Source organism: Patagioenas fasciata, chromosome 23, assembly GCF_037038585.1.
Source record: "Patagioenas fasciata isolate bPatFas1 chromosome 23, bPatFas1.hap1, whole genome shotgun sequence".
Taxonomy (NCBI): Eukaryota; Metazoa; Chordata; class Aves; order Columbiformes; family Columbidae; genus Patagioenas; species Patagioenas fasciata.
The window spans coordinates 6,508,821-6,523,323 of NC_092542.1; the positions used below are offsets into that span (position 1 = coordinate 6,508,821).

The 14,503-nt window shown below is 59.5% G+C and overlaps 2 protein-coding genes across 5 annotated transcripts in view; both read left to right on the forward strand.

Moving 5' to 3' along the window:
* The first annotated feature begins 76 nt into the window (after positions 1-76).
* On the forward strand, positions 77-4,132 carry C23H1orf50 (chromosome 23 C1orf50 homolog). Its single transcript, XM_065855199.2, has 4 exons — positions 77-241; positions 1,150-1,236; positions 2,251-2,382; positions 3,637-4,132. Exons 1-4 carry the CDS (start codon positions 104-106, stop codon positions 3,817-3,819), a joined length of 540 nt encoding a protein of 179 aa, XP_065711271.2. The 5' UTR covers positions 77-103; the 3' UTR covers positions 3,820-4,132.
* An 8,350-nt stretch (positions 4,133-12,482) lies between these two features.
* CDC42 (cell division cycle 42) overlaps positions 12,483-14,503 on the forward strand; it is a 29,375-nt gene continuing 27,354 nt past the window's right edge. For 2 of the 4 annotated variants that reach the window (XM_065854910.2, XM_065854913.2), the window contains exon 1: positions 12,483-12,568. The gene's annotated coding sequence lies outside the window, so the exon portion shown is untranslated. Of the gene's footprint in view, positions 12,569-12,608; positions 12,726-13,361; positions 13,414-14,503 lie in introns of those variants that run through there. The other 2 variants (XM_065854912.2, XM_065854911.2) reach the window with 2 other exon arrangements.

A 14,503-nucleotide genomic window follows, 5' to 3' on the forward strand; every position in this document is an offset into this window, starting at 1 on the left:
CTCGCCGACCAATCAGCGTCCTCAGCCTCCACGCCGGTGGCCCCGCCCTTCAACGGAAGCACCGCCCCGCCGGGAGGAAGGGGCGGGGCGTGGCGGGCCGGTGATGGCGGCGGAGGGTGGTGCGGAGCCCGGTGCGGAGCCCAGGAGCGCGGGGCTGGCGCTGGTGGAGGGCGGGACGGGCCGCGCCGGCCGCCCCGGGGACCCCGCAGACCTGGTGGCTCTGGCCCGGCAGCTGCAGCAGGTGAGGGCCGGGCCGGGGTCCCGCTGCTCCCCGGCCTCTCCGGGGCCTCCTCAGCTGGCGGCGGCCATGGTGTCCCCGGCACCAGCTCTCCGGTGTCCCCGGCGGCTTCTCGCTGTGGTCCGCGGTGCCTCCCACCGTACCCCGCTGTCCCCTCCCCAGTATAACCCAGTGCCCCCAATTCCTTCCCCTGCTCCCCCGTGGGCCGCGCTGTTTGTGCCTCCGGTACCTCCCGTCGCCCCTCGGTGTCCCCGTGTCCTGCTGCCCCCAGTGGCTCCCACAACACCCCCCATAGCTCTCAGTCCACCCCTGTATGCCCCACTGCTTCCCAGTACATTCCACTGCCCCGCAGAACATCCCCAGTGTACCCAGGTTCATCCTACTGCCCACTCCCCCAGCACCTCCTGACATGTCCTGTGCCCCCGTCAGTGGCTCCTCCATCCCAGTGCCTCTCAGTCCACCCCAGTTCCTCCTGATGGGTCCTGCTGCCCCTCCCAGTCCATCCCCGTGCCTCCCAGCATGTTCTGCTACCCTGCCAGAGCCTCCTAGTACATTCTGCTGCTTCCAGTACTATGTCCTGGCCCATCGTGTCCCCCAGAGCTTCTACATCCACACAAATGCTTCCCTGTAAGTCCTGCTGCCTCCTCCCAGTGCATCCCACCACCCTCAGCCTTCCCCGGTGCCTCCCAGTATGTTCCGCTGCCGCCTGGCATGTCCAGGGCACAGTCCCTTCTCTGTGGCTGCCACCCCTGCCCGGGGGTGCCACAGCTGCCCCCCAACCACGCGTGGGGCAGCTCCTGCACCCCCTGCAGCCCCAGTAACTCCCCAGCGAGTCCACGGCTGCTCCAGTGCACACAGGTGAGGCGAGATCCGACTTCCCCGTCCTGACCAAACCTCGTTCTTCCCCACAGGCGGACGACTTCATCCGAGCAAACGCCTGCAATAAACTGACGGTGATTGCTGAGCAGATCCGGTACCTGCAGGAGCAGGCGCGGGAGGTGAGGACGCGTCTGCGCTCTGGGCAGGAGGGAGATCAGGGTCTGGCTCAGCTGTCCAGATGTTTGGGAGGAGCCGTGGCCTGAATGTGAATTGTGCGCGGGAGCCAAGCAAAGAAGATTCAGTGGGAAAATAAGAAGGGTTTGTTGTCTGGTATCAGCTGCGGATGGGGCAGGGTGGGTTTTGATGCTTTCCCCAAGTCCTCTGCGCATCAGGGAGGACTCTGGTGAGGCGGAGGAGTGAGGACGACCAGGCAGGAGCAGCTGGGGCGTCAGGAAGGACAAAGAGACAGCTCTGGTTTTGGGACAGACACCTCCTGTCACCGCAGGGTGATGATGCGGCCTTGGCTGGATCTGAGCCCTGGGGAGAGGATGAGCTGTTACCTGATGAAGGGCTTGGCTTTCCAGTTTGTCGCAGCTGGTTTACTGGAGCGAGTGGCCCCAGCAGCCAGCCCAGCGGGGCTCGGTTGTCCTCCTCAATTCAGGCGTCAGCCTTGGGGATGAAATCTGGGAGCCTGAGTGGGAAGAGATCTGCCAGTCACCGCGCCGGGCGCGCTGCCACCAACGCCACTGCCTCACGTCATCGTTAACTGGTGGAGCTGGAGCTGCGGAGCCGTCAGCTGGCGGAGCGGGGGGGTGAATTCCCCTTTGTTTGCTGCCCCTTTTCCCAGGGATTGCAACAGGGAACCCCCTGGGTCTGTGCAGAGACGAGGGACGAATCCAGCTCATGATGGGCTCATGGTGAACTTGGCGCTGTGGTGGAGAAGTCTTTGGTGGTATCTCCACCTCTGTGAGGGGTGCAGGAGCTCTGAGCTCCAGCTGATAGGGGAAACATGGAGCAAACTTTCTCTCTTTGGACGTCTCCTTTCTGGGGCATTAAAGATGTGCCACGTGGAGCCATATGTGCACCAAGGCAGACAAAGCCTCATGCCAAGCGATGTATCTGGGACTTTGGCTGAGAGGCAATAGTGCACTGTCATTTTATTTGAAGTGTGGCAATTTAAATTTGATTCTCAGGTCTTGGATGAAGCTAAGAGAGATGCAGATCTGCACCATGTGGCCTGCAACCTGGTAAAGAAGCCGGGAAACGTTTACTACATGTACAGGCGGGAGAGCGGCCAGCGATACTTCTCCATCCTGTCTCCTAAGGTGGGTGGTAACAGCCCCTGAGGAAGCTGGGAGGGGAAAGAACCCCACGCTTCTGGTGCTTGGGCACTTTGGGACCTCAGACAAAAGCACCAACTTGATGGGCGCACTCGTTGTCCCCTGCTTAACTGGTGGTTGTGCCTGGTCTGAGTTCCTCTGCTGGTGTGAGAGCCGCACTGTGATGTTCTCTTGGGTTTGGTGGATGGTGGGTGAGAAGACGTTTGGTGGCTGGACCTGGATTCTACTGTTCGGTCCCTGTGGCTCCTTCTCTGCAGCTGCAAATGTGCCCTGGGCTGTCCCTGTCCACTCTGGCTGTCCCTGTCCCCTCTGGCTGTCGGGCAGAACCGTCTGCTCAGGGGCTTCAGTCACAGCGTCACACAGTGTCCTGGGTTTGAAGGGACCCACAAGGATCATCAAGTCCAACTCCTGTCCCTGCACAGGACAACCCCAAAATTCACACCGTGTGTCTGAGGGTGTTGTCCAATCGCTACTTGATCACTGTCCAGGTAGTAAGCTTATCTGCAGCTTGGTGGGGGTGGTCTTGGAGTTGTCCTCCTCCCTGGCCACCCCTTTCTGTATGTACAGGGTGAAGGTTCAGAGCAAAGCACCAGGCAGGTCGAGGAGCTCTGTGCCAGTTGGGGAGATCCTGTACTCCCCCTGCATTAGCAACACTGCAGCTTGACTTGGTCTTAGGCTCAGGTCTAAAAGCTGAGCCTATTTTTAGGTTAGAAAATGGGATGGTCATGTAGCTAGGACTGTTTCAAAGGCATCACCTGGGACTGGGAGAGCTCTGGGCTCCCTCTGCGCTGCCAAACGTCCCATCCATTAGCTCTGAAGCTGAATGTTCGAGGTCAGGCTGGACAGAGCTCTGAGCGACTTGATCTGGGTGAAGGAGGTTGGAGCGAGGTGGGGGCTGCTTTCTTCTTCCAAGGAGCAAGTGCCAGGAGCAGAGGAAACGGCCTCAAGTTGCGCCAGGGGAGGTTGAGGTTGGATCTGGGAACAATTTCTTCCCCAAAGGGCTGTGGGGCATTGGAACAGGCTGCCCAGGGCAGTGCTGGAGTCACCATCCCTGGAGGGCTGGACAGACGGACATGAGGTTCTCAGGACATGGGGCAGGGACAGGGGTGGGTTATGGTTGGATTCGATGATCTTGAGGGGCTTTGGCAACCAAAATGGTCCTGTGATTCTTGGTAGGACTGTCCAGCACGGGCAGAGGTTGGGCTGACCTGTGATGCGAATCTCTCGTTTCTCCTCCAGGAATGGGGGACCAGTCCCCATGAATTTCTCGGTGCCTATAAACTCCAGCACGACATGTCTTGGATACCATTGGAGGACGTTGAGAGACGAGATGCTGAATTTAATCTCCTGGACAGGCTGCTGAGCCGTCAGGCAGTGCTGTCCCCGTGCACAGAGCCCAATTTCCAGGGCCTCACCAAGTGACAACGTGGGACCCGCTGAGCTGAGTCCCTGCGTGAGGACACGCGGAGCCTGCGCGCTGCTGGGCCAGGCAAGGAGAGGGACCAATAAACAGAAATGCTGATGCCGCCGTTACTTGCTCCGTGCTTTAGCGAGACTAATTCTGCATTCGGTCTTACTGGATTTTCTAGTAGTTAAGTAATTATTTTCTCTGACTTGTGCCAAAGCTGCAGCAAGAGGCAAATGATGTCAGGTGGAGTCGATTCCCAGAGGGCTTGGGGCAAAAGCGAAAGTGCTTGGGGAGATGTGATAATGCCATAAAACGTGTCCTACCTGTCTGGCTCTGGTGTACGTCACTGTGACGGTGATGATTTCAGGGCTGGATTTTGGCCGTGGTTAAAATGCGTGTATTTGGGAAAGCCTGTGGCCTGGGGAGAGTGGTGGAGACCCCGCGCAGAAGGGTCTGTTGTGACCGGAGTCTGTTGGTCTCTGTTCCAGCTGATGCGAACCCCACGGGGTGACCAGGAGCTGTCTTGTCAGGGAAGAGCATCCTCCAAAGTGCCGTGTGGGCTCCGGGAACTCTTCAGGAGGCTCCATAGTCCTCGCCTCTTCCCCTTGGATTTGAGGGGATGAGCTGCCAGGGTGAGACAGGAACAGGTGGTGCCAGAGCAGAGGAGAAAATCAAACCAATCAATCTAGATCTCAGCTGTAGCTCTGAGACAAGTTTGGTGTCCTGCTGCACAGTAAACATCCCTTTGGCTTTACCAGGTGGACTCAGTGGCACATGCGACTGCTAGGACTCTTTTCCACCAAGAGCTGTGCTGAGGGAAGGATCAGAGCTGCTGAGATGTCCTCCCGCTGCCCAGCCGTGCAGGGCTCCCCCAGGAGCTCACCCGCTCCTCTGCCAGGAGCCGAGGTGGCAAGGAGATGGAGATGTCCAGGTTGGATCGGATGCTCAGATCCTCCCATGCCTCGGTCACCTCCCCGAGATGACAAGCGTGACCTTACGTGCCACTCAAGGTGTTGCACGTGCAACACTGGCCACAGCCTCCTCCTCCGCTGGTGACGTGTGAGGGTTGGGGACCGCGTGTGGAAGGAGAATTGTGACTCTGGGGCCTAGGCCCAGGGGCGAAGGTGGCACTTCTTGGTGGAGCCCTTGCGGTTGGGCTCTCCTGACTCCTGGCTGGTGGTGATGACAGAGCGGTGTCCTCGGGTGTGGCTGTGGCTGCGCTGGGCACTCGCCTTCCTGGGCTTTGCTTGCTCCAGTTGGTCACTCAGGTCCAAGTGACCTTCCCAGGTGTTGGCCCATCTCTCCTTACCACTGCTGAGGAAGACGCTGCTGCCCCCAGCTCTGGGTGACACCTGATGAGATTTGAAGCTCAGTTTTTGTGTCAGGCCTTGTTTGGGTCATGCAAACACTCTCAAAATAATCTTTTTATCGTAGAATCACAGATGGTTTGTGTTGAAAGGCCCGCCCCAGCTCCCCCAGTGCCATCCCTGCCATGAGCTGGGACATCTTCACCAGCTCAGGTTGCTCACAGCCCCTCCAACCTGGCCTGGGATGTCTCCAGGGATGGTTCAGCCACCACCTCTCTGGCGATCCTGGGCAGGGGGAGCAGGGCAGCGGGGGCTCCAGGGGCTTTGCTGTCCCCAGGCGCTGCCCCCGGCTCAGCCCAGCGCTGTGGGGCCCAGGAGGGGGCAGCCATGGGAAAGCACAGCAGGCGGGCACAGAAAAGGAACCTTCACAAGTTTAATGACCGCTTTCTAACAATTCTAGCAATTCCTCTTCCAAATCATTGAGGTCGGACGGTGTTGCCCTGGCCGGGGGGTGCTGGACTTCATCTGCATTCAGGAGAGGAGCAGGAGATACCCCGGGGAGTGTCCCCAGCAGATCCAGCTCCGTGTGCAGCGATGCCTGGGAGAGAAGAAGCAAGAGCCCATGTCCGTCGGGTTCCCAGCAACAGCGCCTGCTCTGTGCTCTGCAGGACGAGCTGGTAAGGTCTGTGTCCTGGCTGCAGCTGCCCAGGGGTTGCACAGACAAGACTGGCGCTCTCTGCACCCCAGCAAAAGCCAAGGGCAGCCCCTGCCCCGCCAGAGCGCTGCAGAACCACGTCTGGAGCTGCTCACCTGAGCCTCACGGGCTCCCGCTCCATCCCCGGCGCTGGCCCAGAGTCTTTGCCTTGTGCCGGAAGAGTCTGCGCCGCGGCTCCTGCGGGCTCTGGGCAGCGGCTTCTGCCGGCGTCGCGCCGGCCTTGGCAGAAAGGCCGGGCTGTGCGGAGCGGCTCAGGTCCCACAGGCTCTGTGATCTCTGCACGCTGGGATCCAGGTCTCTCCTCCTCGGCTCCAGCTGCTCCTCCCTTGGCTGCTCACAGCGTTGTCCACAAGGCGCTGTTGGGCTGTGAGCCCCCCCAGGAGTGGCCAAGCCATGTGGCAGAAGAGCCACCAGCTCTTGCAGCCCCTGGATTGTGGCTTTGAGCTGCAGAGACAGTTGGGACTGCAGCTCCAGCGGTGCAGAGAGTTCACACACCTGGATGTGGGGAAAACAACATCTGTCTCAGGCAGAGGGGTCTAAAATCTCTGTGGAACCCCATCAGATGTTTGGATGGAGGTCTCAGCCGTGACAACAGCCGGAAAACAATTGTTAATGATGTTGAAGCTCAGAACGCCCTCAGACAAATCTCTGCTGGGCCTGTTCCCAGAAGATTTTCTTCTCTTCTGGTCACTGGAGGAGCAGAACAGCTCAGATCTATGAACACCTTCACAGGCTCTGTACCTTGGCCTTGACCTTGTCCGAGTCCTCTGGCACGTGGGGGTTCTCTTGCTTCAGCCCATCGTGCTGCTGTGTCCCAGCTGCCAGCGCCGGCTCTTCTGCCCGTCCCATTTCTCTCTGGGGAAACAAAGTCAAAGGAGTAGGAAGAAAAAGATGAGAAGGCATTTTTACTTTCAGTTACAGGTTAATCTACCAAAATCTGTTTTCTAAGGTTGTTGCAGAGTGGAGAAATCTCGTCTACTCCAACCCCTGCTCAGCTGATGATCTCCAGCCATCCTTGGCCAGGGAAGACAACTAAGGCAATGCCATCTCGTTGTGCAGATCTGTTTCCAGCACGTTCTGCTCAGCAGATGCTGAGGCTGTGCCTTTGGGGCTTTTGCTCAGTTCTTAAAATCACGCCGAAATCGAATGGGATGCCAATGCAAGTGCTGTGGTTGGGCTGCAGCCCTTTCTCCAGAGATGGGAGGTGAGGGTCCCCAAGGCCAACTCTGCGTATCAACCTTTATGCTGTTCTTGCGCTACACAAACGAACACCGAGGCAAGCCCGAGCATTTCTGCTCACGTGTGTGTCTATGAGCGCGTGCCAAGGCTCGCCAGAACCTTCCGCAATTCCAGCAGAACCAGGACAAAGACCCAAGCCCAGTGACGGAGTCCCAGGCGCGGAGCTTCTCCCCGCTGGTGGTTGGAAGCGCCCGAGAGCCTCGGGAGCCGCTCTCCTCTGGGTGGTTCTGGGCCAGCGCTCCCCTCCCCTCCTGCTCTGCTCTGTGGGCCGGGCACGGGAAGGCGTCGCTCACCACGGGTTCCGGGGCGGCCTTGTTCTGCGCGTCCCCCAGCTGCTGGCGGAGCCAAAGGTTTTCACCCTGCAGCTGGGCCACTTGTTCCTGCAGCTCCTCTGCCCTCTGGATGGCATCTTTCCTCTCCTGATCCGCCTGCATATACAGAGCCTGGGACTGCTCGATCTGCTGCCGGGCCTGCTGTAATTCTTCTGTTGTTGTTTTCAGTGCCATTGTCTTTGTCCCAACGTCTTTTTTCAGCAGGGCCACTTCCATTTCCAGGCGAGCAGCTTTTCTTTCGGCTCTGTTTAAATCCTCTTCCAAGCGCCTGTTGGCTTCCAGCGCCTCAGCCGGGTTCATTTCCGTGATGAGCTGTTGCTCCAGGTCTCTGATAAACTGCTTCACTTGAGGACTTTCTGACACGTGAGACCTCCCATGGGCCCGGCAGAAAGAGGATGAAGCCGAGCCCGCCGTCGGTTTTGGGGCTCTGGCATCTTGTGCCTGTTCAAAGGCAAAGGACACAAAGGGACGGAGCTCAGGAAACCAGCTCAAAAGAGGAGAGAGCGGCAGCGTTTCGTACTCGCAGAAGAGGAACAGTCGCCAACCTGACGTCAGGTTCTAAAAGAGATTTCTAGAGCTCTGGATTCGACGTTGCTCATGGAAAAGTCTGATTTGCATCAGCGTGCAATGCAGCCCGAGAACCAGGGCTGCCCACCACCACCTCTGGTTTTACTCACCTGCGGCCCAGCGCTGTTGCTCTGGTTGGCGGCTCCTGGCAGCCACAGCTCGTCCCGAACCCGCGGCTGGGACTCCCGGCCACGGCTGCTCCCGGGGGTCGGGCGCGCCCCCCGCGCCGTCCTGCGCCGCAGGAACCGCAAGAGCCTTTCCATGGCGCTGGGACGCTGCTCCACCAGCACCAACTGCAGCAGCACCAGCTGCACCAGATCCACCAGCAACCGCCGGCACCAGCAGCACCAGATCCACCAGCAACCACCGGCACCAGCAGCAGCTGTAGCAGCACCACTGGAAGGACCTGCAGCAGCAGCACCAGCTCCACCAGCTTCACCAGTACAACCAGCACCAGCTTCACCAGCAGCACGAGCTCCACCAGTAGCACCAGCAGCACCAGCAGCACCAGTGACACCAGCTGTACCAGTAGTACCAGTAGCACCAGCAACACTAGTAGCACCAGCTCCACCAGTAGCACCAGCAGCACAAGCTCCACCAGCAGCTTCAACAGCACCAGTAGCACCAGCTCTACCAGTAGTACCAGTAGCACCAGCTCCACCAGTAGCACCAGCAGCACCAGTAGCACCAGCAGCACCAGCAACACCAGTAGCACCAGCACCAGCTCCACCAGCGCTGTGTGTGAGGGGCCCGTCAGCACCCCCACTATAGTGACCACGTTTGCTGACGTCATGGGTGGCTCAGTGACGTCACAGGCGCTGGGCGGCAGGGGCCGGCTGGGGGGGTCCCCGTGCTCAGCACCTCCCTGCGCACACGGGCCAGACAGGGGGATGTGGGCTCCAGGTGTCGCTCACAGCCGCTGGTCACGGCTCTTGTTGGACCCCCAGCAAATGCCGCAGCACCCGGTGCTGTGAGCTGCACAGACCCCACAGCTGCTCCCAGAGCCCCGTCAAATGCCCCGTGGCAGCGGCTTTTCCTGCGCTGTAAAATCCCTGCGAGACCCAACCCGAGGTGCGGATCAGCTCAGAGCTGGGATCCTGCTCTGGCTGGTTCAGCCCAGGAAGCCGCTGGGTTTGGAAAGCGAGCGAGCGTCACAGCCCTTGGTGCCCCGGCCGTGTCCAGCCCAGGCAGAGCCCCCGGGGACCCCCGCCTGGGACAGGGCCTGGGGCTGCACCAGCATGGGGACGTCAGGCTGTGGGCAGAGGGGACAGGGGCCGGGCAGGACCAGCTCTGGCCAAGGTGACTGCTGGCAGCAGCACGGCCGGGGCTGGACACCCCCTGCCCTGGTTGTGCCCCCCAGGCTCTGTCCTGCGCTTTGGGTCCCCTGCAGTGCTCACTGTGCCCCCTCTGCGCCCCGTGAGCCCCAGTGTCCCCAGTATGGCACCCCCAGACCCGGGGCCGTTTTGGGATGTCCCCAGCCCTTGGTTTGCTTTCTGCTGTGCCTCTGGGGTGCAGGGCCCCTCTCAATGTGCCTGTCAGTGTCCCTGAAAGCCCTCAGGTGCCCTTTGGTGCACCTGCAGATCTGTGTGTCTGTCAGGGCCCCCACAGCACTTGTGCACATTTTGGGGTGCTCTGACACCCTTGTTGGTGCTTTTTTGGGGTGTCGCTTTTCCCAGTGCCCCCCCTGCCCCTTTCTGGGACATCCTGAGCCCCTTTGTGTGCTTCTTGGGGGCTCCTGGAACCCTCTCTGAGGCTTTTGGGGTGCCCTGGGACCTTTTTGTACCTTTGGGGCACCTTGGTCACAATGAAGCGCCTCTGGGACAGCCCAGACCCCTCCATGTTTCTTCTGGTGCAACCACAGCCCCTGGTTGTGTCTTTCCTTGCCCCCCAAGTTGCTCTGGGGGCTTCATAAAATCAGCAAATGGTTTGTGTTGAAGGGACCTTCCCAGCTCCCAAGTGCCACCCCTGCCATGAGCAAGGACATCTTCACCAGCTCAGGTTGCTCAGAGCCCCGTCCAGCCTGGGCTGGCTGTGCCAGAAGGTTTGGGATGCTGGTAGCACCTTGTTTTACCAGAGGATCCTTTGTCCCTCACCACAGAATCCCAGAATGTCAGGGGTTGAAGGGCCCTGGAAAGCTCATCCAGTGCAATCCCCCCATGGAGCAGGAACACCCAGCTGAGGTTCCACAGGAAGGGGTCCAGGCGGGTTTGAATGTCTGCAGAGAAGGAGACTCCACAACCTCCCTGGGCAGCCTGGGCCAGGCTCTGCCACCCTCACTGGGAAGAAGTTTCGTCTCAAATTGATGTGGACCCTTTTGTGTTCAAGTTTGTACCCATTTCCCCTTGTCCTGTCACTGGTTGTCACCCAGAGGAGCCTGGCTCCATCCTCCTGACACTGCCCCTTTCCATATTGATCCCCAGGAATGAGTCCCCCCTCAGTCTCTTGTTCTCCAGCTCCAGAGCCCCAGTTCCCTCAGCCTTTCCTCACACGGGAGATGCTCCACTCCCTTCAGCATCTTGGTGGCTGCGCTGGACTCTCTCCAGCAGTTCCCTGTCCTTCTGGAACTGAGGGGCCACAACTGGACACAATATTCCAGGTGTGGTCTCCCCAGGGCAGAGCAGAGGGGCAGGAGAACCTCTCTGACCTACTGACCACCCCCTTCTAACCCACCCCAGGTACCATTGGCTTCCTGGCCACAAGGGCCCAGTGCTGGCTCATGCTCACCCTGCTGTCCCCAGGACCCCCAGGTCCCTTTCCCCTACACTGCTCTCTAATAGCTCATTCCCCAACTTACACTGGAACCTGGGGTTGTTCCTGCCCAGATTCAAGACTCTATACTTGCCCTTGTTAACCATCATCAGGTTCTTCTCTGCACAGTCCAGCCTGTCCAGGTCTCTGATGGCAGCACAGCTTCCAGTGTCAGCCACTCCTCCCAGCTTGGTGTCACCAGCCAGCTGGCTGACAGTCACTCTATTCCCTCATCCAAATCACTGATGAATATATTGAATTATACCGGCCCCAGTTTTGCTCCATCTGTCGATGTGCAGATAAAACCAGCTCATTTAAAAAGTGCTCGTAACATCCCCTGGATGCTCCCCAGACGACGTTTGCCAGCTCGCAGACCCACAGCTCTTCCTGGCTTCTAACAACTGAATGACTTTAAACAAGTTCTCTGTTTCAGGCCAGATTTTGGCTCCTGCTTTTGAAATGGATGGATTTTCTTCCTGTGCTCTTGTTCCTGATGGGGTGATCTTACTGTATTTGTGGCGATTAAGGGGATTTGGTTATAGCGCCCCATGAGCGCCCGCAGCACCACGGGGTCACCTCCCAACAGCAGCGGTGGCTCTTGGGCCCTTTTTATTTCAGTTTCAGGGAAAAAATAAATGAAAGAATAAATGAAGGGAGTCTGGAAATGGTGACACAGAGATGCACAGACAGTGTGTGGGGTATAGGGAAGGCTTTATGCCTCTTGTGTGCTCCTGCAGCCCCAGGGTGCATGCAGGGGGGAACAGGGTAAGGGGTCCTACAGCCTGGGGTGCATTCAATGGGGTGCGGAGTAGAGTGGGGGGATCCTGTAGCTCCTGGGGTGCTTGCAGGGCAGTGCAGGATGTGACATCCCGCAGTTTCTGGGGTGCTTGCACAGGGTGCAGGTACAAGGTGGGGGGTCCCACAGTTCCTGGGTGTATGCAGAGGGGTTCAGGTGTGGGGTCCCAAAGCCCCTGGGTGCATGCAGGGGGTGCAGGGTGGGGGATCCTGCAGTTTCCAGGGTGCATGCAGCACAATGCAGGATGTGGGTCCCACAGTTCCTGGGTGCACACAGAGGGGTGCAGGATGTGGGTCCCACAGTTCCTGGGTGCACACAGAGGGGTGCAGGGTGGGGATCCCACAGTTCCTGGGTGCACACAGAGGGGTGCAGGATGTGGGTCCCACAGTTCCTGGGTGCACACAGAGGGGTGCAGGGTGGGGATCCCACAGTTCCTGGGTGCACACAGAGGGGTGCAGGATGGGGTCCCACAGTTCCTGGGTGCACACAGAGGGGTGCAGGATGGGGTCCCACAGTTCCTGGGTGCACACAGAGGGGTGCAGGTGGGGGTCCCACAGTTCCTGGGTGCACACAGAGGGGTGCAGGGTGGGGGTCCCACAGTTCCTGGGTGCACGCAGGGGGTGCAGGGTGGGGCTCCCACAGTTCCTGGGTGCACGCAGAGGGGTGCAGGGTGGGCGGTCCCGCAGCCCGGGGTGCACGCAGGGGGTGCAGGGTCCCGCAGTTCCTGGGTGCATGCAGGGCGGTCCGTGGTTGCCACGGAGGGTCCCCCGGAGTTTCGGGCGCTCCCCGGAGCGGGACCCCGGCAGCCGTGACCCCCCGGTCCCGCCGCTCCCCCGCCCCGCTCCGTCCTGCAGGGGGCGCCGCGCGCTGTCGCGCTGGGCCGGGACGTGCCAGCCGCACCAGCGCCCCCTGCCGGCCGCCCCCGCCCCGCCCCTGCCGGCCGCGCCCCTCCTCCCCGCCCCGCCCGCCGGCCGCTGCGTGCTGACGTCAGCGGCGGCGTGCCCCTGCGCCTCAGCCGAGGAGACCCCGCAGCTGCCAACGCCCGGCGGAGGCTCTGAGGTGAGTGCGGCCCCGCGGTGGGGCCGGCACCGGGACCGCAGCGGGGTGACCCCCGGTGGCCCCCGCCGCCGCCACACCCCTTCCTCTCCCCGCTGTCCGATCCCGCACTGCTGGCCGGTGTCTCCGCCGTGCGGGATCCGCCCTTCCGGGGCCCGCGGTGTGTGTGCGGGGCCTCCCCGGGCAGCGGGGTGCGGGGGGCCCTTCCCGGGGTGGGGGGCGCGGGCTGCGCGGAGCCGCCGCGGGGGCTGCTAGGGGGGCGCCCGGCCTTTGTGGGGCCGGGTCTGGCGGGGGGCGGCGGTGCCGGGCGCAGCCTCCCTCCCCTCCCCCGCTTCCCGTTGCGGGGCGCGGCCGGACCCTCGGCGCGGGGGGCGGCGGCACCGGCCGTGGCGGAGCGGGGGCCTCGCAACCCGCCAGGCGGCCCAGCCCAGCCCGCGGTTTCTGCTGCTCCGGGGGCTACGGGGACCCCCCGGGTCAGTTCGTGGGGTGGCGGGTCGGGATGGAGCCGGGTGTGCTGCACAGAGTCCGGCCCCGAACCAGGTGGAGTTGGGAGGCCCTTCTTGGCTTTTGCCTCCTGAGGTGCGAGGTCGCTCGAAGCCCGTCCCGTTGCTCTCGTTACACGGGGCCGGTGTTGTCACTGGTTTGGCTGGGGCAGGGGCCAGTGCTGCTTCGGTGGTTGGTGTTGACACATTCTTTTTCTCCTTTAAAACCTCATCAAGAGGTGTATAGTGCAGCAGCGTGTCACCTTGCTGTGTTTTAAACGTTTGTTTTGGTGATCTAGGGCTTTTTCCTCTAAGCGGGTAGAACTTGCAGCTGCTGGCAACAGTGGGAGACGCTCATATAACCAGGTAAATGCGAACATAACAACCAGCGTTGTGAAACCCGTGCTTAATGAAGAATTGCAAAACGCTCAGGATCGCTGTTGCCGTGTCTGTGCGGGCACTGCGGCCGGTGGAGCCCGAGTGGCTTTACTCCCCCGTTTTGACAAAAGCCCGGGGCAGACGAGGCCGTACCGGGGAGGCCGTGTCAGATGACAACTGGGTAGTCAGAAGGAGTTCAGTCTGGCCATCTGTGATTGTCTTTGTCTTGTGTTCATCTGTGCTTCTCTCCTAGGGAAGGACATGCTAGCTGTCTGTATCCAAAGCGTTAAATCACAGTGCCCCAAACGTCCTTTTTTTCTTTTTGGAAGGGTATTTAAAACCCGGATCAAGCCCCTCATATTGCTAATTGGAATAACTCAGTGAAGCACTTAAAGCTTCTTGCTTTCAGTGAGCGAAAGGGTCTTATGCAAAACCAACTTGAGATAGAAAGCCTTTGTATTCGGCTGGCTGTACGGGGAGAATCCGTTGTTCTGCTTTGTAAACTGTTCCCTCTTGTTAGTGTGGGATTATGGGGAAGACAGTATGGGCAAATGTATATTTGAAATGGGTTTTATGGGTGCATGTAAGGCTTGAATCAGTATATTGCTGGCTGTAGAAATGCTTAAACTGTTCAGTGCATTTCAGTAGCAATAAGGAAAAGGATTTTTTAAGTCTTGGCAAGGAATAAAAACTATTGTGATGCAAGATAAAACATGTTTGCAGTTTGGTAATGTGTTCTAGGCAGAAATTTTAATCATTACATTTGCATACTTTGAACCTGGTTATTCATGACCTGCAACTGATGCTCTGGGTTGGTTACATACCCGCTGTGGAGCTGTTTGTTTGCCTGCACCTGGTGGCCCATTTTGGGAAGTTTATGATGTTTTATAGAAATGTTGTTGAAGTTTTAGAGTGTCTGAAGCATCTAAAATGGAAAGTGTAGATCTTCCACTAAAGGAACAATAGTAAACAGCAATGGAGCCTGTGTGCAGCTCCTTGGGATGTCCCTGCTGAGTGTGCAGCTGGGCTTTTCTCACTTTCCTGTAAAGCGTATGAAAGACCGATGTGCAGCACCCAG

Coding starts and splice junctions, on each gene's coding strand:
- C23H1orf50 (XM_065855199.2), top strand. CDS start 104: ATGGCGGCGGAGGGTGGTGCGGAGCCCGGTGCGGAGCCCAGGAGCGCG. Junction 1,237..2,250: donor TGCAGGAGCAGGCGCGGGAG/GTGAGGACGCGT, acceptor TTTGATTCTCAG/GTCTTGGATGAAGCTAAGAG. Junction 2,383..3,636: donor TCTCCATCCTGTCTCCTAAG/GTGGGTGGTAAC, acceptor TTTCTCCTCCAG/GAATGGGGGACCAGTCCCCA.